General features: G+C 45.4%; 4 protein-coding genes across 5 annotated transcripts; 1 reads left to right on the top strand and 3 right to left on the bottom strand.

Moving 5' to 3' along the window:
* Positions 1-112: 112 nt before the first annotated feature.
* LOC108157998 lies at positions 113-548 on the bottom strand. Its single transcript, XM_017290141.1, has 2 exons — positions 388-548; positions 113-311 (listed from the first exon to the last, which is right to left on the bottom strand). The coding sequence occupies exons 1-2, from the start codon at positions 546-548 to the stop codon at positions 113-115; spliced, it is 360 nt and encodes a 119-aa protein (XP_017145630.1).
* A 321-nt stretch (positions 549-869) lies between these two features.
* On the bottom strand, positions 870-3,778 carry LOC108157997 (beta-1,4-glucuronyltransferase 1). Its single transcript, XM_017290140.1, has 4 exons — positions 3,758-3,778; positions 1,581-2,413; positions 1,350-1,503; positions 870-1,291 (listed from the first exon to the last, which is right to left on the bottom strand). The coding sequence occupies exons 1-4, from the start codon at positions 3,776-3,778 to the stop codon at positions 1,067-1,069; spliced, it is 1,233 nt and encodes a 410-aa protein (XP_017145629.1). The 3' UTR covers positions 870-1,066.
* On the top strand, positions 3,518-10,842 carry LOC108158895 (helicase ARIP4). Its single transcript, XM_017291681.2, has 7 exons — positions 3,518-3,810; positions 4,726-7,679; positions 7,740-7,938; positions 7,999-8,731; positions 8,785-8,893; positions 8,955-9,188; positions 9,252-10,842. Coding segments are annotated over exons 1-7 (4,977 nt in total). The 5' UTR covers positions 3,518-3,808; the 3' UTR covers positions 9,998-10,842.
* Positions 10,843-11,562: 720 nt separating this feature from the next.
* Positions 11,563-20,020, bottom strand: LOC108158585 (histone acetyltransferase KAT6A). Of its 2 annotated transcripts, none has more exons than XM_017291032.2 (7): positions 19,915-20,020; positions 18,581-19,448; positions 18,429-18,518; positions 17,333-18,369; positions 17,060-17,279; positions 12,959-16,889; positions 11,563-12,895 (listed from the first exon to the last, which is right to left on the bottom strand). In XM_017291032.2, exons 1-7 carry the CDS (start codon positions 19,934-19,936, stop codon positions 11,672-11,674), a joined length of 7,392 nt encoding a protein of 2,463 aa, XP_017146521.1. In that variant the 5' UTR covers positions 19,937-20,020; the 3' UTR covers positions 11,563-11,671. The 2 variants fall into 2 exon arrangements, with proteins under 2 accessions (XP_017146521.1, XP_017146522.1); XM_017291033.2 differs by having other exon boundaries at positions 19,833-20,020.
* Positions 20,021-21,976: the final 1,956 nt, after the last annotated feature.

Genomic DNA, 21,976 nt, shown 5'->3' on the forward strand with positions numbered 1-21,976 from the left:
CCGTTTAGTGCTTTGCATCACAAATCCTTGCGTGCTCTGCTTTACCTCGCCCATTCGCGTGGATGAAGCACCAATCCCCCGCCCCCTTCCATCCCTCTATCCCTTTTATTTTTCATTGAGAATTTATTTTGTCCGTCCTTAAAGTCTCATCGTTAATAATCTCAACCCCGCCGACCTGGTCACCCTTATCCAAGATGTTCAACTTGGCCTTGATCCGTCCGCGGGGCATAATGGCGGCCCAGTCGCTTGTGCCGAATAGAACATCTTTTATCCAATACGTACGGCTGGGAACCGGCCACACATTCCACATCCTTTTAAGTCACGCCTGTTTGAATTGAATTCTTGATAAATCTGCGGTAGAAGGTACGGATGGAGGCACAGAACGACATTGAGGGGACCACCACGGGCATTAGCTTGTATCCCCCAATGCCTGAATTCGTGTGGAGCTCCAGCGTGAATTTGTGATGGTCCTCGAGGTCCTCGAGAAACGTCCCAGCCCCATTGAGGCTGCGATCTCGGCCAAAGATTTTCAAACCGGTTACGACCATTCTTCCGCAGCAATGTTGGTCACTTCGTAAGGCTGTTGTCAGCCCTGTATTCGTTGGAGGAGTATGGGAAAGTGGCCGAAGGCAGGATACAGAGGTTAAACACACTTCCAGCAGAGCCACTAAAACAGGCAACATCCCCATTGAATTCTGTCCGAACATTTCTTTGCTTACACCTTGGCACTGTTTTGCACAACCTTTTCTACTACAATATCGAATCAAATAAAATGCCCAAACGGTGATGTTATTTCAGAATTTAATATCAGATGCTCGCCAAAATCATGCTGCAAAATGTTCCACTCTAACCATTAATTAGACATTACATTACTCGTATATTGTTTTATTCTAATTTTCTTACCTCCACTAGACTGCAATCATTTTGGGAAGTATTTTGCTTTTATTGTTAGTGAAGTTCGCTTTTCAATAATTATAAATTGTCTAATGTATTCCCAAGATTCTTAAGGATTAAAAAAGCCCTCTTCGACATAGACCATTTCTGAGCTTTTATATTATCAACTAATTTATTTGATTAGGATTTGATTTTTCTTAGATTGTAACAACAGGCGTGGATCATTTTTGTACCGCAAAAATATTTCGCTTTTGAAAACATCGAACTTTCTCCGATTCACATTGTTCTGCTGTTCTCGCCAAGCAGGCCTCGCCTGCTTCCTCTGGAGGCCCCAATGGCCAGTGAAAACAGGCGTCAGAACATAGAACTGATATCCAGCAATATGCATTTCATAAACCTGCAAAAAGTATTGAGTTTTTGATTGAAACCCGGCATAAATTACTTCAATTGCTTACCTGGGAGTTCCTGGTGAACCCATATCCTGTGAATCGTTCGTCGTGCGCTGGTGCACTGTCGATTGCTATGTAAAATGGTTCATATAAAAATTCAAAATTTGTAACGACGTGGCTTATAGAGACCTCCGTATCGTTTGTATTCGAAGATAACCATCTGAAATATATTAATTGATTTATAAACGAGGCTAGAGTAAGCATACCATAAACATATGCCGAAACTAAAATACTTACTTGCTAAAATTTGTCGCGTACTGGTTGTAGATGAAGACTTTTTCGTGAAATGGCCTCGCCAGACCCTTTTTCATTAACCTCTGTAGGCCATACTTTGAGCGGGGAAACGAGGCTCGAACGTCTATCTCAAAGGTTGGTATTACGTAGGCGCAGTTCTTTGAGCAATTGGCTGTTTTCAAGAACTGGTTGAGTTGAGGAACACTGTTCGTGCTTGGGACTATGTCGATGTCTGTGAGAAAGGTGTACTTTGTCTGACAACCTTTTCGGGCTAAATTTCGCATGTGATTTTGAGGATAGGGATTCCTTTGTCGCCACTGCAAACTTTTCAGGGACCGGAGTTTCAGCAAAGCCTTCAACGTCCTGTCTGGATACTGGCAGTCGAATTTTCCCCTCAAATTAAACGAAATGGATACGAGTCGGGGCAGCTTATCGTAGTCGGGTGGAGTGAGCAAGTGGAACGTAGCGTTTTCCCTTATGTTTGGGAAACAAAGCCGCATATATGTAACAAAGTATTGCAAAACAACAAATTCCTCGTGGCTGGCAGAGAACACGGCCACTGACATCGGCCCTTGCCAGTTTGTAGCGACCTGAGGCAAGGAGTTCAAGCGCTCCACCGAAGTTTGAGTGGCGAGGCAGACCAAACTGCTCTCAGATGACTCGGTGTACTGTTCCCCTAGGAGAGCAAAGTCCTTGATCTTATACAAATGCTGGCTATCCCAGCGACCATAGCTCAGGTCGACATTATCGAATGCCAACGGAGCAGTGTTGTTCGGAGCGAGCAAACTGTCCAATCCTGCAAGCGGCTGTATCAACGAAAAGGCAATATCTGAGTGCTAGGGGCAGTCCGCCGCGATTGGATTTCGGGATGGAGCGATGTGCTCTGCCTTCTTGCATTTCGTCGATGCATCTCCTGCCAGCTGCTGCTTAAACAACCAGAATATGTTTATCAACAGAATCGCCAGAGCAATTTTTAGAGAACTCAAATTTGATAGGTGGCACTGAGATTAAAGGGATCACATTAAAACCATTAAATAGGCTTAACAGCTTTTACATACCATATTTTTTTTATTTGTTTAATTTGTTTGAGCGTGCCCTTCAGTGGTGTGCGATTGTCTGGCCGATCGCCTGTATGAAGGTACTAATTGCCACGTCAGAGAATAGTAGATGTTGTGTTATAGAGTACTTGTTACAGTTTTACATCAATTTCCTCGATGAAGTCAATTAAATTATGTACGAGCTGATGTTTTCTTTCTTAGAGATGGGAAGTATTGCCTTGTTGTGTTGTACATGTAACAATTACAAATTATGTGAGGCGTTATCGATACTATCGGCGATTATGTGCCTATCAAATACTAGCGGTCTGTTGATTCTTTTAGCGTTAATGGCTTTCAATTTAGTTTTCTTTAGGAGCCATGGCTTGGATGAGGCTAAGGGGAAAGCGAGTAAACTCTTGACGCATATTGCTGTTGAAAAGTCAAAATGTTCACCAAACTCGATTAATACGAGTATCACCATAGATTTCTTCATTTATTCTGGTTTAGAATGAAGAGCATAAGAGGCTCAAGTCGGTAGCAGAACGCGGAGTAATAGATTGAGATCCTCTAAGAACGTTCGTATCATAATGTAGATTCTTATCTAAGTACCACTGAATCGGCATCATGTAATTCCCCGTTGGAATGGGATTTTTAGATGTTCTACTTGTTAAAAATAATCGTATAATCTCACACCATGAAATTGTATATCGTTGTATATCATAACGAACGCACCAAAACATAAAAACTCCTTGTAAAGAATTTTTAAATTTGTCTATCGGGTTAAAATCAGCTGCGAAAAAATCTTTTATCGATGTCAGATTTCAGTATTTCATTGTATGTGAACATTTGTTTACGGTCACACACATTTTTTGCATCGCGGTCACACTGCAGTATTATATCTATGTAGAGTAATGTATACATTATATACATACATATATACACATTGAAAACAGTGAGAAAAATACAATCGAGAGTAACATTTTAATAAAAGATTAAAGCATGTTCTAAAAGCTACTCTTCCAACATGTATTGGACCCTATAAATTGTGAATCTCAAAATCCTACAATAGAAAAAACTGAATCTTCAAATACTTAGTGCATAAAGAAAAACATCCATATGTATGCACTAACAATAATTAAGAACCTGTGTTGTTAAATCGTTCATCTTAAAATCAAATTCGCCGGCTGCATGTAAATGTACGTATAGTAGTGAGTGCAGTTGTTCTTATTTATGTACATAATGTTCTTTCAATTTGTGAAGAAAAAATCCCACGAAAAGTACCCTTTGTAATTAAATTTGTGTGTATTCATATGATAGTGTTTAATAATGCTCACCATAAACAGTCCGCTTTTCATGTACATATGTCATGTACATACAAAGGTATATAAGAGCTAATGGTTCCATTCCGGTTACGATTTCTGTATGTACTTACATGACATTGTATGTAATGTGTACATGCATACATACAAATGTATGTAGGTACTTGGTGTCCGAAGCTAATGGAGATTATTTTCGGCTTTAAGCCATAGCTGCCGTAGAACTGTCCACTGTCCCAGGACATATTTATATGTACCTATAGTATGCACAGCTATATGTATGCTATATTGACTGAGCACGTCATGGCCTGTATGTACATATCGTTTTAATGGCACTGGAGAGTTGTAATACGCCTTCTTCTGATGTAAGACCACATCCACATTCTCATGGCTGTTAACAGTGAAGTGTGAGCAGTGATGTATGTATGCCTACATATGTTAATATGTATGTATGTATGTTCGGTTGAAGACGGTGCGGGACGAACCCATTAATTACACTTGCTTTTACAGACATACTTACATCTGTATGTATGTACGTATGTATGTTGGCAAATATTAATCTGGTCCAAGATGTTTTATTTACCACGCATTGTAAATTCATAAATAAATATTTCGAATAAAGTATAAAAAGTTTATTTACAACGCCCATCCCTCCAATGTTTAACCCTTTGTGGCTTCATGTCGGTCGACATTCTTAAAAATCAAATATATTCGTCATCCTGTAAAGACTCACTCACCTTCCAAGCAATTTAGTTCGATTAAAAAATTCCAACTGACGAATCCCCTCCTTTGCAGGGATACATCATCATCACAAATAAACATGGAGGAGTCAAACCCCAATTATCCGGGCGCTCAACGATTGCAGAATCCAGAAGCATGGCCCAATATACATGAATTTCATCCATCGCTTATGTTTCCGGATGATCCGAGGCGGTATTTTCACAATCCCCCGCCCATCAATGCCATCGGTGGATCGCTCATACCTGCTAAGATGCCGGAGATGAGTACAGACATCAACATTGCGAACCCGATGCCGATCCCCACTGTGGAAAACACATCCGCGGACAAAACCAGAATCCCACATCCAGCCATCGCCATCCCACAGGATGTGGGGAAGAATATTACAGCAGTACCTCACGGCCACAAGCGAAAGAACTCTGTCCAAGATGCAGAGCAGGGCACGAACAAGAAAATCGGTCTAAATCTATCGGCTGCCGAGGAGAAGAAGAACCTCCTCCATCTCAGGAAGAACATTAGGGATGTGATGAACGAGAACAATCTGGACACAACCACGCTGGCGGCCCAGAAAGAGGAGGCCGAACGCTTGGCTCGCGTTGCTGGTCAACAGAAGTCAATGCGCGAAATCCAGAAGCAGGTTGTCCACAAGCAATTCTTCCGCATATTGCAGCTAGACGAGAGCGAGGGAATTGAAAGCTGTTCCGTGTCGAACCACGTCAATGTTAACGTAAACGTTAACGCCAACAACACTCCCGTCGAGTTTCCCGAGGAGGAAGTCGTGTCGGACACATTTGATGAGACGAATAGTAGTTTAAGCTGTAGCATCGAGGACGTGCTAAATAAGGAGGCCAGCAGCGTGGAGCCGTCCGGGGAAGTGGTGACCATTGATGACAGTTCGGATGACGACTGCATACTCCTGTCGGAGGAAGAGGAGGAGGAGGAGGAAGAGGAGGACTTGAACGAGTCGGACGATGCCCATAACAGTGGCATGCATGTCAAGGATTTGTATAATGTTCCTGATGAAAACGGACAAGTAGTCGTCAACATTGCGCATCCCGAGGGCGAGGAGACCTTGTACTTGGCCCCCCAAATAGCCAAGGTGATAAAACCGCACCAGATCGGAGGTGTTCGCTTCTTGTACGACAACATCATTGAATCGACACGAAGGTTCAACAAATCAAGCGGCTTCGGATGCATTCTTGCCCATTCCATGGGTCTGGGCAAGACGTTGCAAGTTGTTTCCTTCTGTGATATTTTCTTAAGACACACGTCCGCCAAGACGGTTCTCTGCGTGATGCCCATCAACACGCTGCAGAATTGGTTGAGCGAGTTCAATATGTGGGTGCCCCGCTACACCGCCGACCACAACATTCGTCCGCGCCAATTCGACATTTATGTTCTGAACGACCAGCAGAAGACACTCACTGCTCGCGCGAAAGTTATATTGAATTGGGTGCAGGAAGGCGGCGTTCTGCTGATCGGATACGAATTGTTCCGACTCTTGGCCCTGAAGCTGGTGCGAACCCGCAAGCGGAAAGGCGCCAACGCCTTTAGGGCCGATGGCCACGATGCCAGCAGCGATCTGATGAATCGGGTGTTCGAAGCACTCGTTAAACCTGGTCCAGATCTGGTGATATGTGACGAGGGGCATAGGATCAAGAACTCGCATGCCGGCATATCCCTGGCCCTGAAGCAGATACGGACTCGTCGCCGCATTGTACTTACGGGCTACCCCTTGCAGAATAACCTTCTTGAGTACTGGTGCATGGTGGATTTTGTGCGGCCAAACTATTTGGGAACCCGCACAGAGTTCTGTAACATGTTCGAGAGGCCCATCCAGAATGGCCAGTGCGTGGACTCCACCCCAGACGACATAAAACTCATGAGATACAGAGCTCACGTGCTGCACTCCCTGCTGCTGGGCTTCGTGCAGCGACGCTCCCACAAGGTATTGCAGATCACGCTGCCGCAGAAGCACGAATATGTTATTTTGGTGAAAATGACGGCGTTCCAGCGGAAGCTTTACGACACCTTCATGACTGATGTGGTGCGAAAGAAGGCGTTTCCCAATCCCCTGAAGGCCTTTGCTGTTTGCTGTAAGATCTGGAATCATCCGGATGTACTGTACAACTTTCTGAAGAAATGTGAGACTGACTTAGATTTAGAAATCGACGAAGAGCTTTCGAAGAGCACTGCAATCACAGACTCCAATCATGAATCCAATCCTTCATCGAACATGGCGGCCTCGGCCTCTCTGTCTCCTCTCTGCGAGAAGAAGAGCAGCGAAACCATTGAAGTGGCCTCTAATTCCAACGAAACTGAGGGCCTGTTCAATATGCCCCCGGTGGCATCCGATCTAAATGCGAAATATCTAAACAAGAGCTGCAGCAGCCCCAATCTGGCCTACGGGGAACCTCTTAATTATGGGTCGTTCGGCTCGGAAACCATAGGAAAAAACAACTATTGGATGGAATCGAGCTGTCCCATCCTGTCCAAACCGGGCTTTGTTGAGGTGATAAAACAGACGGATACAAATATGTCGAAGGACTTTGAAAGTATTACGGGATCCTCGGAAATTGTGGATCTCGACACGAATGAGATAAAAACAGTCGAAACAAATATCCAAACGCCGTGTTCCAATAATCAGCTGGACAATGAGGCCAATGTCCTCAAGCCAAGTGGCTGTGGTGTCGTGCCGGGCCTGAAGAACGTAGCCGGCGGCACTGGCATTGGCTTCGAAGCAAATAAAAAGCTGTTGAAGACTAAACGGAACGACGAATTCTCATGTTCATGGGCGGTCGATCTAATGAGAAACTATGTGGCTGGCCAAATAGAGAATTCTCCCAAAATGGAGATATTCTTTTGCATCCTGAAGGAGAGCATGCAGTTCGGCGATCGTATATTGCTTTTTAGCCAATCCCTCCTAACGTTGAACATACTCGAGGGCTACCTGAAGACCAGTTACGTGCCCGGCACCAATCAATTTTGGACCAGAAGTTACTCATACTTTCGTAAGTGTTCGTCATATAAAAACCACCTTTTTATTCAACCCAATTAATGACTGATTGCAGGTCTGGATGGGTCCACCTCCTCGCAGGAAAGGGAGAGGCTAGTCAATGAATTCAATGCAAATAGTCAAGTGAAGCTATTTCTAATCTCGACGAGGGCTGGCTCATTGGGCATCAATCTGACTGGAGCGAATCGTGTTATCATTTTTGATGCCAGTTGGAATCCCTGCCACGATACGCAAGCTGTATATAGGATTTATAGGTAAGCACAACGACCTACTGTCAATACAACAACCATCGAATAACAATAATTTGTTCTTAGATACGGACAGACGAAGCCATGCTATGTGTATAGAATTGTAATGGACAAATGCCTGGAGAAGAAGATATATGATAGGCAAATCAAGAAACAAGGCATGTCCGACCGCATTGTCGACGAATGCAATCCCGAGGCACATCTCTCCATGAAGGAGATAACGAACTTATGCCACGATTATGACTCTGATGATGAGGCAACAGATACGTCGAAAAATCCACCAGCGGAAGAGCCATCAAAGGAGCAAATCAAGCCAAAGGATGAGCCTGAAGAGATACCAGAAGAAGAACAGAAGAAGGCTATTCAAGCAGATGAGAAAACACTGCCAGCAACAGAGGAGCAAGTAACGCCAAAAGAGGAGAAAATAGATCCAGCAGAGGGAGATGCGACTGCAATAGTTGAGCCTAAACCACAGAATGGCACCTGTGATGAGTCTCCGTCTAAGACGGAAAAGGAAAAAGCTGAAACACCGATCCCCCATGTGCATGTAGACCCCATCATCAATACCCTCCTTGAGCTGCACAGGCACTGTGTGACAAAGGAACCCTTCTTGCACGACAGCTTGTTGGTTGATCAAAAGGATAGAAAACTGTCGCAGGCTGAGAAAAGACAGGCTCATCGGAGCTACGAGCTGGAAAAGAAGGCTGCCGTTAATCAGAAGTTTGCCTATGCTCCCGTTAAAACGCACTACAAGATTGTGAATAATGATGGAACTATTGTGTCCCGACCAATTGCACCGGTAAGTACCTTATGAATTCATGATAAAACGTATATCATGATAATGGGTTGCAGGTAAAGTCGACCACCTCTGTCTCTGCTGGAGGACGCACAACTCGTTGGATTCCCGCAGATGTGTGGCAACGGCAGGGAATGACAGCACAGGAAATGACATTGCCGCTTGGTATGTATTTTCACATGATTCGCCTCCCTCAATCCCCGTAATAATTGAATGCTCCTTCCAGATGTTGTCATCCCCACGAACTCGTCGGACAAGGCCAATATTATTCTGAAGGCTGGACAACGTGTGATGGTTTTGAAGTCCACCAAAGGCATCTACATGCAATTGGACAGCGGAAAAATAATAGCTATAAGAACGGCGGCTAAAAATGAATCAGAAAAGCCAAACAAGGACGATGTAATTGACATAACATCCGACTGTGACACAGATGTAGCAAAGCCACAAACGCCCGAGCAAGGTATACCTTGTATAACTCTTATAGTTCTGTAAATGCTTAAAGGGTTTTATTATTTTTTTGTAGAAACTGTAAAGGACTTGACCTCTGATGACGAGCCACATATCGTGAAGAATAAGGAAGGCGCGCAAACAACTTCAAGCCGGATAGAAATGTCCTCGAAGGAAAGAAAACAACCCACAGAGAATCTACAACATTTTAAGCCACAAACGCAACCAAATAATAATTTAGCCGCCTCCCTTCATGCTGGTCCAAATCCACATCAGATGCCTTGTGACTTGAACTTTCCGCAGCAGACACAGGGGCCACAGCCACAGACGCAGACGCAGCCGCAGCCGCAGCAACAGCAGCCGTACAAACATCAGAATCATCTACCTGCAGGCAGCGAAGGCTACAATAGTGCCAATCCTGTTCCGTCGAATGTGCCACTAGCGCATTCGCATCCGCCTGCTCCAAACGGAACAGAGACGGCAGAAAGTTCATATTTCCAACCGAAGCACTTTCAGCACTCATATCCACCCCAATACTACGATTACTATGACAATAAGCACAAGGCCACCCCGCCCGCATCCGGCGGCTATCACATTAACAACTACACCTCCTACGGCAACTTGAATTTCGCACCCTACCATTCCAACCTACACCCATCGACAGGATACATCGGTGGGCCGTCGTCGTATGTAAACTCAAATGTATTTCCCAGACCACATTGGAGTTCGGTTGTAAATACGCCAGCGTCAAATGAGTCTATTCGACAGCCCTCGTACATCGGGAGCACTACTTACCCAATCAACGAGTGGTCGTCGCAATAACGAATGTAAATAAATGCTGCTTCTATTTATCTGTGTCCAGTTGAGGGCGAAGATGCCACTCCTCAAACTTAATTTTAATAAAAGAGGACAATTTTTTTCTCTTTTTTTAAATGTTATAAAGTTGCGCTTCTTCGCTGTTGTTTTAAAAGTAGGAGTAGGTTCGGTTCTTTTAATTATACTCAAAGAGCAACAATATTTTTTAGTTTAAGAATCTTTTCTGTTCGAAACCATTAGAAAAACTGGCTGCAAACATTATTATATCATTAGATTAGATAATTATTCAGATCGTTATTACTGATCGCTAAACCAAACAGAATGCTTCCTATTCCTATTACTGTCTGATTAACCAGACAGCTAAACCTGTTCTGTGTCAGTTTTTACTTTGTTGCTTGGGCGTGTACTCTTGACTGGAAACACAGATAAAGGTCGGGGGCTTTATTCCTTACCGTTAAGGTTATTTTTCATTTAAGTTATTTATTACAATATTATAGTTAATTCCCTTTAAATGGATAACATTAGTTTACACATTTTCGTTATGAAAAGATACAAACGAAAAATGAATAAATATTCTTAGATTTTAACATAGTGTTTACACAACTCGTTCTATCCAAATCTATTTAATTTAGAAGCCCATGGATATGGAATAGTAAAACTCATTCGAGCAAACATTCGAAGATTGGTCTCTCTTTGGCTACGGGTAGTGTGTGTAGTGCATGCCTACCTCCATCTAATAAATACAACAAAACATCTAAAAACAAATGAAAAAAAACATTCGAAAATATAAACAAGCTTTGATTAAAAAATGTTAGCTGTAAGAAATAAAGTAATGGTATTATACTGAAACATTCATCCGTGTAGTTCATACTTCCTTACCTCGCTTCTTGTGGTTCAACTCCTCCCAAACGTCTGTCAGCATGCCGCAATTGCGTGAATCTCAATCACAAGAGAGTACCAATCGGGAGTACCACAGGGCAGCTATCTAAGCCCCTTACTCTTTACACTCACAGAGAAAATGGCAATCAACGCAAACAAGTACATCGAGCATTTACATCCGCTTCGTTTCTTCGTCTCGCATTCGAGTACTCGCCAAATATTGAATATTCCGCTCATCCGAAAGGGCTGATTAGTGTTAACATGAGTCTAAGATTCAGACACCACCAAACCAATGAACGGCTTCTAATTGCAAATTCAATTCATGCTTCCAAATAACATCGTTCAGAGCAAAAAAAAAAAATAAAATTGTATAGAATCGAGAATCCGTGTTTTTGGGGTTTTAAGCAAAAGTTAAGCAGTATTATTTTTCAAATGTTCCCTCAAAATGTTGAGATCTGCTGCAGACTGCGACTTCAAAGAACCTGCAGAGATGTCTACAGAGAGATGTATGTACATGTGATCACAGGATCCTTGAATGATTGTACAGAATTCCCAGTAATCTTAAAACAAAAAAAATATAATCGAGTCACTATCATTCTTATTATCCTGAGCATTATGTACATACGAATACAATACCAATATACATATATTACGAATTACTTGCTTTGTATACTAAAAATAAAAAGCACGTGTGGATTGGTTTGTTTTATTAATTGACAATATATATTTAAGATTTATTTACAGCACACATTTCTATAGATATTATAGTCAATACAATAATATATAAAATGTGTGCACCCATTACCTGCGAATGGTGCCGTTGAGAGGTAAGTAAGGAGAATACGTTGGATACATCGGATTTGATTGTGTGGCTCTCTGCAACACGCAAGCATCTTGGTATTGAGATTGCATATTCATGACTCCCATTTGCATCGGTATCTGGGAGTTGGGATACTCGCCCCCCGAACTGTAGCCACCAGTGGGTGGGGACTGCTGCGGCGACATCCTATAGCTGTTCATCGCCCCGTAGGAGGCCATCAGATTGGGACTGATGTGGACATTGGTGGTGCGATTGTTTGTGCTGCCTATTGGCGCCGAGGTATGCTGCACGGGTGCGGACGGTGTGTTCCGCGTGTTCCGGCTGGGGTTCTGCGTGGACGCGATCGGGGCAATGTTCATGTTGCCGGGATAGTACTTGTGGTACTGCAGTGGAGCCACCTGCGTCTGCAGCATATTGGGAGGCGTGGAAATGTTCCTGTTCTGCATCAGCAGGTGAGGGGGCGGGGTCATTGAGTTGGGTGGAATCGGGTGATGCGGCGATGGCGTTAAATTCACTTGGGCCCCCGGCGACGTATTGCATGGCTGACTCTCCAGGCAATTCGTGAGCTGTTGCAGCTTCGAGAGGCTGCACAGATTGCCCGCCAGAGAGGAGCCGCTGCTAGTGCCGCCAGTGCCACTGCTGTTCGATCCCGATATAGACTCTTGAGTGGCCTGCCTTTGGTCGTTGTTGTTGTTGGCTCCAGCAGATGGCGGCCCCAGCGAACTGGACACAGGAACCCGGGGGGCATTCTCGCTGGCGGGCATGTTGTTTTGCAAGTAAAAATTGTTGACGGCGCATGCCGATGACGGCTGCTCGATGCGCTGATGGCTGTTCGCGAGCGGATGCACGGAACTGTTGAGCGACATTCTCTGCTGGATGACCGCAGGTGGCATGCCCACAATGTCGTAGTTCGAGGGATTGGTCGCAAAGTTCTGACTGATCTGTGGAATTGGCACATAGTCCAGCGGCTGCATATTCTGCTGATGTCCGTGCTGCGAGAACTGTAGGTTGTGCAACGACTCCTGGTGCGACTTTGGAATATTTGAAGTGGCGCCTTGCGGAATCTGGTGATGCGCATTCGTCGTTGTGGTCGACGCGGACGAGTTTTTGGCGTCACGCTGCTGGGCAGCATTGCCACTGCGTATTTGCTTGGGCGTGGTGGCTCGATGCGACGGTGTAGGAGAACTAACATTAGCGTTATCCGCCTGCAGTAGAATAAAAAAGAATTAAAAACTGCACCACAAATAGTTTATTTGCAATAGCATTACCTGCGTATTCAACTTCCTAGTCTGATGCTGCTGATGCTGCTGCTGCTGTTGCTGTTGCTGCTGCTGTTGCTGCTGCTGCTGCTGGGCATTCCCCAGCAAACTGATGTTCGGCGATCCCTCGGGGGCCAGATTCATGTTCAGGTTGTTCTGCTGCTGCATGTGCGAGTTCTGGATGGACATGTGCATGGGGGTGGTGGCTGGCTGGTTCTGCATGGAGCAGTCCGAGTACTGCCTGTGCGGCTGATGCATGTGCACATTCGAGGCGGCGGTCTGGATGTTGTCCGAGCCATGGTTAATGGCGCTGCCAATGTTGGCGGGGGATTCCATATTTATCTGGGCATTTATTCCGCAATCGTAATGCTGCTGTTGCTGCTGCTGTTGTTGCTGCTGCATTCCAGCATTCGCCGACGCCTCCGGACTGTAAACCATGTTCGGATTGACCTCGGATTGCCCGGGCACTTGCAGGTTCGAGTGTTGAGGAGCCGCGTGTATGTTCGGATGACCAATTTTAATTTTACCCTCGCGCGTAATGACTGAAGCCGAGTTAACGCCGTGCTCGAGCTTCTGCTTGGCAGCCACTGTCCCCCCCGCCTGTGGATTAACCGAGTTCGGTAGCAGAGCCGACGATTCGGCCTGGTTTGGGTTCGGATTTGCATTGGGATTGCCTTGTCTGGGCACCGCGTTTTGAGCATTAGCCAGGGACTTCATTTGCTGCGCCTGCTCGGGAGATGGCTTGAACATCTTCTGCTGCGGTGTACACTTCTGATTGTATATCGCAGCCTGATTATTCACGCCATACTCGTTGCAGCTGCTGTGGCCATGAGCTGCGTCCTCGCGGGAAGTGCTGGCCACATTGCCGCCGGACAGTAGCTTGGGATGCTCTTCCTTCTTGCCGGTGTTCTTTCGCTCCAGCTTGTGCTTCTCCTTGGTCTGGTGGATCTGATGGTGCGTCGCTGCGTGGTGCATGGCCAGGTGGTTGGCGGACTGATACAGATTCTGGGTTAGGTTGTGCGTGTAGGCCATGGTCGTGGCCAGGTCCTTCTGGAACTGCTTCTGGCCCTTCTGCGTAGCCGAGTCCAAATGCAGGTTGTAGCTGTAGTAGTCCCACTGCCAGTACTGGGAGGTGTGATGGTAGTTGGGCATCTGGTTTATGTTGAACTGGCTGGGGATCGGGTTCTGCAGCTGCGTGTGCTCTGGTATCCCCTTTAGCTGCAGTTTCTCTCGCACCACGGGCACAACGTTCGAGGGAGCGGAAGCGGGGGGTCCTCGTGAGTTCGATCTGTCCTCCTCCTTGACTTGCACCACCTGGTGGTCCGGCTTCACCGCCTCCCTTTCCGGAATCGCCTTCATCTTGGCACTGTCGAACTTCCTTTCTGTGGCATATGCCTGGTGGACTTCGGGCTTTACCACGGGCGTTTCTTGCACTGGCTTGCACTTAATCGGCTTCTCCTTGTTATCCCCATTGTCCTTGGTCTTAAGCTGATCATTATGTCCCTGGGTGTGGGTCTCATTGAATGCCTGTGGCTGTGCCTGTGCCTGCGGCTGCGGCTGCGGCTGGGCCTGTATATGTGGATTTGGCTGTGGCTTTGGCGGATCCACATATGAATGTGCAGCCTCTGGCCGCTGATTGGCATTGCCATTGGCAGAATTGGCTGGTGATGGATGTGTAGGGACCACCAAATCGACTTTTTTCACTTCCATCGGTTTCTGCAGGACTGGGACCGGGACTGGGACCGGGACTGGGCCCGGGACCGGGACCTCGGGTATCATTTGAGGAGCGATTTCCTTGGTTTTTTCATGCGCCACTGCCACTGCCACTGCCACTGCCCCTGCTGGCTGTACCGGCGGAAGAAGTTCTGTGAACACGGATGACTCTGGTTTCAGACAGCTCATATCCAGATTCGGTTTCTTTTCTTCTGCCATGCAGACGGGATTGGCAGACTTCTCCTGGACAGCCAGAGGCTGAGCAGGCTGCTGCTGTGGGGCCACAGGAGGAGGAACCTCTTCTTTTTTCTCCAGAGGACTACTACTTATGACAGGGCTCTTCAGCTCAGGAGCAGCTGAAGCTTCAGCTGCAGCTGGAGGTGGAACTGGAGTTTCAAGCTGTACTATTTTATGTTCCTTGAAATTGGCCTCTTTTCCTGGCTCGATTGCATTTTCTGTCGGCTTTTGCGTTGCGCTATACTTTACTTCGATCTCACTGTTCATATTGTAGGACGTTACATCCGCGAAAACGGTCTTTTTAGTTTTCTTAGCCACGGCATCTAGGACCTGCTCGCTTATGCTGCTGTTGCCTTCGGCCTCGCTCTTCTCCGTCTCGAATGCTTTGGCAACGACTTCCGTGCTCGTTGTTTTCATCGATTTTTCAGTGCCGAGTGCTGGGGCCGGAGCTGAAGCTGGATCTGAAGCTGGAGCTGAAGCTGGAGCTGGAGCTGCTAGTGTGTCTGTGGCTTCTGTGAACTGCGACTCCTCGGATCGCTTCCCATTGGACTGCTTGCCCCTGAGTTTGGGTACGATATTCACTGGCTTATCAGTGTGTTCAGCCTTTTCGGCCTGATTTCTACAGACTTCCTTGGAGGGTGGCTCTTCCAATGCAGATCCAGCGTCGAGTGCAAGCTGCACCGCAGGGGTTGTCTCTGGCTCGGACTGGCTCAGACCCAACGATAGGCTCTGATCGTGTGCATTATTCTCTAGCTGCCGCTCGAAGTGCTTGCGCTTGTTCGTGTGCGGAATCAGATCATTGCGCTTGGCCAGTCTCTGGGCCCGTTTGGTCAAGTGCTCGGAGAGCTCGCTGGAGTTCTTTGGGGACTTGCAATCGGAAGAGTCGGAGTTGTCGCCAAAGGAGTGGTCGTCGGCCACCGCTTGCTGCTCCAGCGCCAGTTTAATCTTCTTTCCCACGCTCGTGGCCAGCTTCGACAACTCCTCGCTGGACAGGCGCTTGCGCGGGGTTTCCCTCTGCTCTTCCAGCCTTTCCCCACTGCGGCTTTTGATGTTCTCATCGCCACTGATCGCTGGAACCGGCTTCGAAGAGGTAATACTTTGTTTGGCCTCGACTTTGGTGTGCTCAGGGAACTCCTTGTCTTTGTACTCGGATTTCTGCATCAGCTGGTTGTTCAAGTACTCCCGATTGGAGATCGGCTTGATGATATTGGGCAACTTAGAGACGGACAGCAAGGGACTCCAGCGCAGGCAGTCGGCCTCTATGAGAATGCGCGTCTTGCTGTGCGCCATCCTATTGTTGTGGCTGAGAACCTTCTTCCAGTCGATTTTCACGTTTATCTGATACCGAATGTCCCCATCGTTCTTCCGCAGTTTGATGAAGTTCAGCAGTTCGAATGCCAGCGCAATGTCCGATATGGCTAGACCCGTTTTGATTGCAATGTCCTTGAACGTGATCTTCGGCTGATTGCGATACTTGTACAGATACTCGAGGACAACGGATTTCCAGTACGAAAAGTACGAGAGACGCCCCAGATCCGAGAGCGGCTTCTCGGGGGTTCCCAGCTGGCCCTCCTCGCGGCTCAGCAGATAGCTGAAGTCAATTAGGAATCGGCCGTAGCCCTGCCTTTGATACTGCGGCATGGTCAGGATGCAGGAGACATTGTACTTCTGCGTGCAGTGCTTCTCCTTCGAAAAGTAGCCAACCAGGTGGCAGCCGCTCTGATCGTTCTTCGTTAGAATATAGAACAGGAAGGGCTCGACGTCGTAGTAGAGCGTCTTGTGGTCCAGAAAGAACTTGGCCAGCAGGCACAGGTTCTGGCAATATATCTTATTCACATTGCCATCCACCTCGAACACCGAGATATTCCCCTGGCGAAATATCTCCGTGCCAGGCGGCTGCTTCCAGATGCACTTGTTCTGGTGCCTGTCCAGCACAGACCGACTCTTCGTGTACTTCAAACAGAATTCGCACAGGAAGAGTTTGATGAGCCTGTAAAACATCAAATGTTAAGCATGATTATAAGTATGTAGAATGGCAATCGATAGTATCAATAACCAATGATATCCTATGATACAACGAGCAAACGAAGATATCAAATCGATCCGACATTTCCGACTTTTGGCGGGCGTTCTTTAGCCCGAACAATGTGGGATATATACCTGGCATACTCCTGCGGGAACGGGCTGGAGTACCATGTCTCAATGTCCCACTTTCCGATCTGAATGGACTTGGGACTCAGCGTGTGCTGTCCTTGCTTCTGATGGGCCACGTCCGTCATCTTCTGACAGTTATTGGACATCTGGACAACGGCTTTGTGGAGTACTTCCTGATACAGATCAACATCCACTGGATTAACGCATGGCGGCAGCGGCTGATTCTCTATAAATATAGTTGTTAATGGATTTAATAGATATGTCTCCTCGGTTACGTACCAAACGGATTGGTACGCTTCATGTTTTCCGCACACATATCTTCCGATTCCCGATTGGTTTTCCCTTCGCTTTTTGTGTCTCTGCAACGACCCATTTGCTCCATCATTTGACACTTTAATACAGTCGCCTCTGTGAGGTATGGAATGTCCTCCTCCTCTTCGCATTTCTCGTACGATTTGTCAGCATCGAGGGGCATCGACTTCAGGGGCACAATCTTTTTCCTCTGCACGTTTGCAGAGGATTTTGAATCCTTATCTGCTGTCGAAGCATGTGTGGCCATTGGCCCGGTGCCTTTCGGTGCCCTAACGATTAGCGATGCTGCTGCTGTTGCCGCTCCATAGCCTCCTGTGCCTACCATTTGCTTAGTATAGTTAATGCCTTTGGCACCCCCATTGTTCTTGGACTTCACAAATATATCAATTGGATTCTTGGCAACTGCTGCGAATCCCCAATTCTCATTCGCCGCTTCATTGGTTTCTGGCGAACTCAGGCGTTCACTGGCGCCGCCGGCATTCAGCTTGCAATTGTTCTGCTTATCATTCTCAAATAGCTTGCCCTTTAGCGTGCTCCGATCGGTGTCATAGTCTTCGTCGTCGTTTTCGTCGTCGCATTCCGAACTGTCGCTGGAACTTTCGCTCGAGTCCGAGTCTGAGCTCGAGGAAGTGCATGAATCCGAGCTGGTGCTCTCATCCTGATCATTGTCGTTCCTGTTCCTGTCGTCGTCCTCATCGTCGTCGTCCTCGCTGTCACTGGAGGAGCTTGACGACGATAGATCTGAAAACGTGCGCTTTCGCGTCTCTTGGCTAGCGATGTAGCCTCCCTGTAGTATTTGTGACTTCCTCTGCTTCGAGGGGAACTCGAATTGATCCTCACTTATGTTTAGTTTCCTGGCATTCAACCCAGACCCCGATAGTTTCCTCCTCTGGCCATTCCCATCGTTGTAGACGCACAGTTTCGAGGTTGAGGGACTCTCGGCGTTTCCCTCCCTTTTGATTATTTGTCGCTTGCTGAAAGCGACTCTGTCATACGACGACAGCCTGAAAATAAACATATTAAAATGCAAATACAGCGTATATTTGGCATTATCGTAGCTTACTTTTCATTTCCAGCTTCCGATTTGATTTTTGTGGCATCTTTTTTGAATAGTTTTGGGTTTTCAATGCTCTGCTTTGAGCATGTCTTGCATCTAAAACAGAACGTTCATTATGATCAGCACAATCTGCGGAATGAGAGAGGTGTAGAGTGTACCTGTAGGGATGCTTGGGCTTCTTGTCGGGTATCGTGTCGAGACAAGTCAGGTGGAAATGGTCCTTGCAGACGAAACACTGCAGGAGACAGGGTCCACGGTTGCGCATCTTGCAGACAGCGCAATCGGCGCAGCTCTGGCAGTCCCACAGGGTTCCCTTGGTGACGAGCATGTAGAGCAGCACATACGACTGCGACTTGCATCTGCCGGCAATGTTTGCGCATGTGGTGTGCAGAGAGATGCCACACTGCTTGCAGGAGCTCAGGGGCTCTGGAATGCCATTGAGGTTTTTCTGAGAGTTTCCGGAGCAATGGGTGCAAGTGTCTTCCCCCTTTATAACCACATCCGTCTGGGGGACACACTTTCGTGGCGTGGTCAGGGACTTGCCCTTTTTGTACAGTTTACCCTCCTGGATCAGAAAGCCGGCGTCCACGGCCTTCTTGATGGATGCCTTTATTACGGTCTTAAAGTCGACATTGGGCGAGAGGTCGATGCAGTTGAATTTCTGAATATAGTTCTCTATACTCTTCAAGGTAGATCCCTCGCACTCGCCCAGATCGTGCACCGCTTTGGCTACCAGTTTGTAGAGGTTGGTGTTCTTGTCCACTTTGACCCGACGCTTGGCCATGGGCGCTTTGTACGAGTGCAATCCCTTGTTGTAGACCTTAATCACGGCTCCCGAGTCCACGGCCTTCTCCAGCTTTTCGGCCACAATGTCCTCGTGGAACTTGTGGTGCGTGCCGATGGCCTGGCATATCCTCTGAACGGATGGCCTCTGTTTTTGGGATCTGATTTTGGATATCGCCTCCAGAATCCACTGTATCCACGTCTCCATGCTGATATCGTGTGCCGACTCCCTCATCATGTTCACTGAAGAAGAGTACATATGTATCAGAAATCGAACTTATTTTATCTTAAGGAATCGCGTTATTTTTAATATTATTATCAACGGTTCGTTCACTTCACTCTTTGCGTGCTTGCATTTAAATATGCAAATTTGTTTTGAAGTTCCGGGTAGACCGTTCTAAAACAGGGATCATTTCATAATTTATTTTGTTTGTACTGAAAACATAGGAATGTATTCGCGTAGATAATGCAGATAATCGTAAATGCAATATATGTAGATTTTCACCAACAGCATCAGTTTTAATTTTTTAGATTGCATGCAAATAATATGTATGTATCACTTTGCACAAAACTAACTCCCACGAATGGTATACTTTGCATATGTATGCAAGTGAGATGTGTACGTACATTTAAAATTCAAATATTCGCGAAACAAATTGATAGTATATCGCGGACGATAAAAATATCTTAGCCCTAAGTAAGTGCTAACCACTGCATGTATTTCCAGACATTGAATATGTTGTAACTATATCAATTAGTTATTTTTAATCAAGTTTGATCGCCACTGAGTATTAGAACACACACACACACACAAACATAATAATATGTGTATAACTATTTGTAAGGCTTTACATACAGTTTTCGATAGCACCGATTGCGATATGTAATATTGCCCGAAATTGGAACAAGGAATTGAAACAGATGTGCATGCTCATAAATAAATTATATGATATATATTCATTTATTAATTATTAAATACCATACATCAAAACATAATTACAAAGTTTTGCAGCTAATAAATTATATCTATTTACATATGTACACAATAATGTGCCCGCTTAATGTTTGTAGCCGATTTTTCAGATATTATTAGGTCAAAATGCAGTTCAATTTCTAACGGGTATAATCTTCATTATTATCCCAAATCACCTTCATCATCTATCTTCAGTTTACAAAATTTTTCCAATTCTATAAAAATATATTACAATTCATATAACCCAAAATAAGCAGAAACTAAAAACTTAACGCAGACACTTTTTTGGTTCCGCTCATCTACAGACACTTTTTCTGTGAGCGCTTGACCAAAGTTGTTATTGTGAAACAAAATCGTGCGTTGCCTCAAGAAAGAGGTCACATAAGCGAAGAGGCAAGAAAACATTCTGCTCAGTGAGAGAGCGCGTCTGCTTGGTGTTTTTTTGATTTGTCTGTGACCAGACAGGAAAGCCTTAAAACTCGCAGTATCTCACGCTGGACTTGTGGTACTCCTCCTGTAATGTCTACTGTGATGCACGATATTGCCGATTTAAACTGATTTTCGTGCATTCACCATATCGATATAAGACAAAAGCAATTCGTCAAACTACTATTTTTACGCTCCACCTGAAGTACGGATTAATGATGCCCTATGACAGATACTAATCGTAAAAAACATATATATAAGTTAACACAATCGATCGAAAAAATATATAAAAACAAGATCAGCCGTTATACAGGGGATGTTGCCCAGCGACACCGGAGTTTTGGGTACGCAACAATGTCGCAGAACGAGCAGTGAGCGTCGGGAGTGCTGGGAACTTACTTGTACGCAGTAGAGTAGTTCGGGGGGAGAAATCAACCGCGTCGGCCGTCGCCACGCCTATCTCAAACCGAATAAAATAAAATAAAAATTGAAAGAAATAAAATTAAAATTTATACATTTAAATATTTATTAAACATACCTCCACCAGCTTCTGCTCTCTTCTTTTTGTATTGTTTCGGTTTTTGTTATGTATGTATATTTTTGGTGTTGTACCATTTTAACACCAAATTTCACACTGCAACAAACTCTTTCTCGTCGAATTCATTTATGTTGTTTTTCTTTCTTTCCAACGCCACCAACAGATTTTCAACATTTTATATTTTTGAACAACTGCTAAAACGATTGCTAATCCATATATGTTACAAATTTCACAATTCAGAGAAAACATTTTGTGTTTTGCCATCATCAGCTGTTTTTTTGATGGATGGTGGCCTGTGGTAATAAATTTTGTAGTTTACTAAACGATCAATTTAAAACGTTTGCATCAAATATAAGAATTATCGAATATTATTATATAGTAATATTACTTTACTAAATAATGATTAGCATTTTAATTAATAAAATTATTTTTTTTTATTGGAAATAATATCCTTGACGGATTCCGCAAATCTAAATTGTTCCTTGCTCTTTACAACCTGGAATCGAAAGCTGACCCAGCACATTTAAAGCGTGCCGCTTTAACGAATCCCAAACATTTACCACCGCACTTAAATCGTAGCCATTTAATCCTGAATATTTGAATTTGAGTTAAATAATATTCGCAGGGTACACAAATATCTCGCGAACACGACCGTAACTTCCGCAATGATGGACCGCGCCGGGGCTTCCACCGGAACGATAATTTTGCACCGCGCGACACCGTAACACCCCGACGAGGTGGGTGGCGGTGATTTGCGCGAAAATATATAACGAACGATCATATTGCGATGATATTACGGTCACACTGCTGCTCTCTTCTGCCACGATCAAATGA

This window comes from Drosophila miranda, chromosome 3, assembly GCF_003369915.1.
Source record: "Drosophila miranda strain MSH22 chromosome 3, D.miranda_PacBio2.1, whole genome shotgun sequence".
NCBI lineage: Eukaryota > Metazoa > Arthropoda > Insecta > Diptera > Drosophilidae > Drosophila > Drosophila miranda.

Bases quoted from the DNA above. Each gene is read 5' to 3' on its own strand.
- LOC108157997 (XM_017290140.1), bottom strand. From the start codon at position 3,778: ATGAACGATTTAACAACACAG. The intron at 2,414-3,757 runs GTTCTTAATTAT...GACTGCCCCTAG, and splicing joins TGAACGATTTAACAACACAG to CACTCAGATATTGCCTTTTC. The intron at 1,292-1,349 runs GTAAGCAATTGA...TACTTTTTGCAG, and splicing joins GGTTCACCAGGAACTCCCAG to GTTTATGAAATGCATATTGC.
- LOC108158585 (XM_017291032.2), bottom strand. From the start codon at position 19,936: ATGTCTGGAAATACATGCAGTG. The intron at 18,519-18,580 runs GTACACTCTACA...GTTCTGTTTTAG, and splicing joins AAGCCCAAGCATCCCTACAG to ATGCAAGACATGCTCAAAGC. The intron at 17,280-17,332 runs GTACGTAACCGA...CTATATTTATAG, and splicing joins GAAGCGTACCAATCCGTTTG to AGAATCAGCCGCTGCCGCCA.
- LOC108157998 (XM_017290141.1), bottom strand. From the start codon at position 548: ATGGTCGTAACCGGTTTGAAAATCTTTGGCCGAGATCGCAGCCTCAAT. The intron at 312-387 runs GTCGTTCTGTGC...GTGACTTAAAAG, and splicing joins CCCGTGGTGGTCCCCTCAAT to GATGTGGAATGTGTGGCCGG.
- LOC108158895 (XM_017291681.2), top strand. The intron at 7,680-7,739 runs GTAAGTGTTCGT...GACTGATTGCAG, and splicing joins CAGAAGTTACTCATACTTTC to GTCTGGATGGGTCCACCTCC. The intron at 9,189-9,251 runs GTATACCTTGTA...ATTTTTTTGTAG, and splicing joins GCCACAAACGCCCGAGCAAG to AAACTGTAAAGGACTTGACC.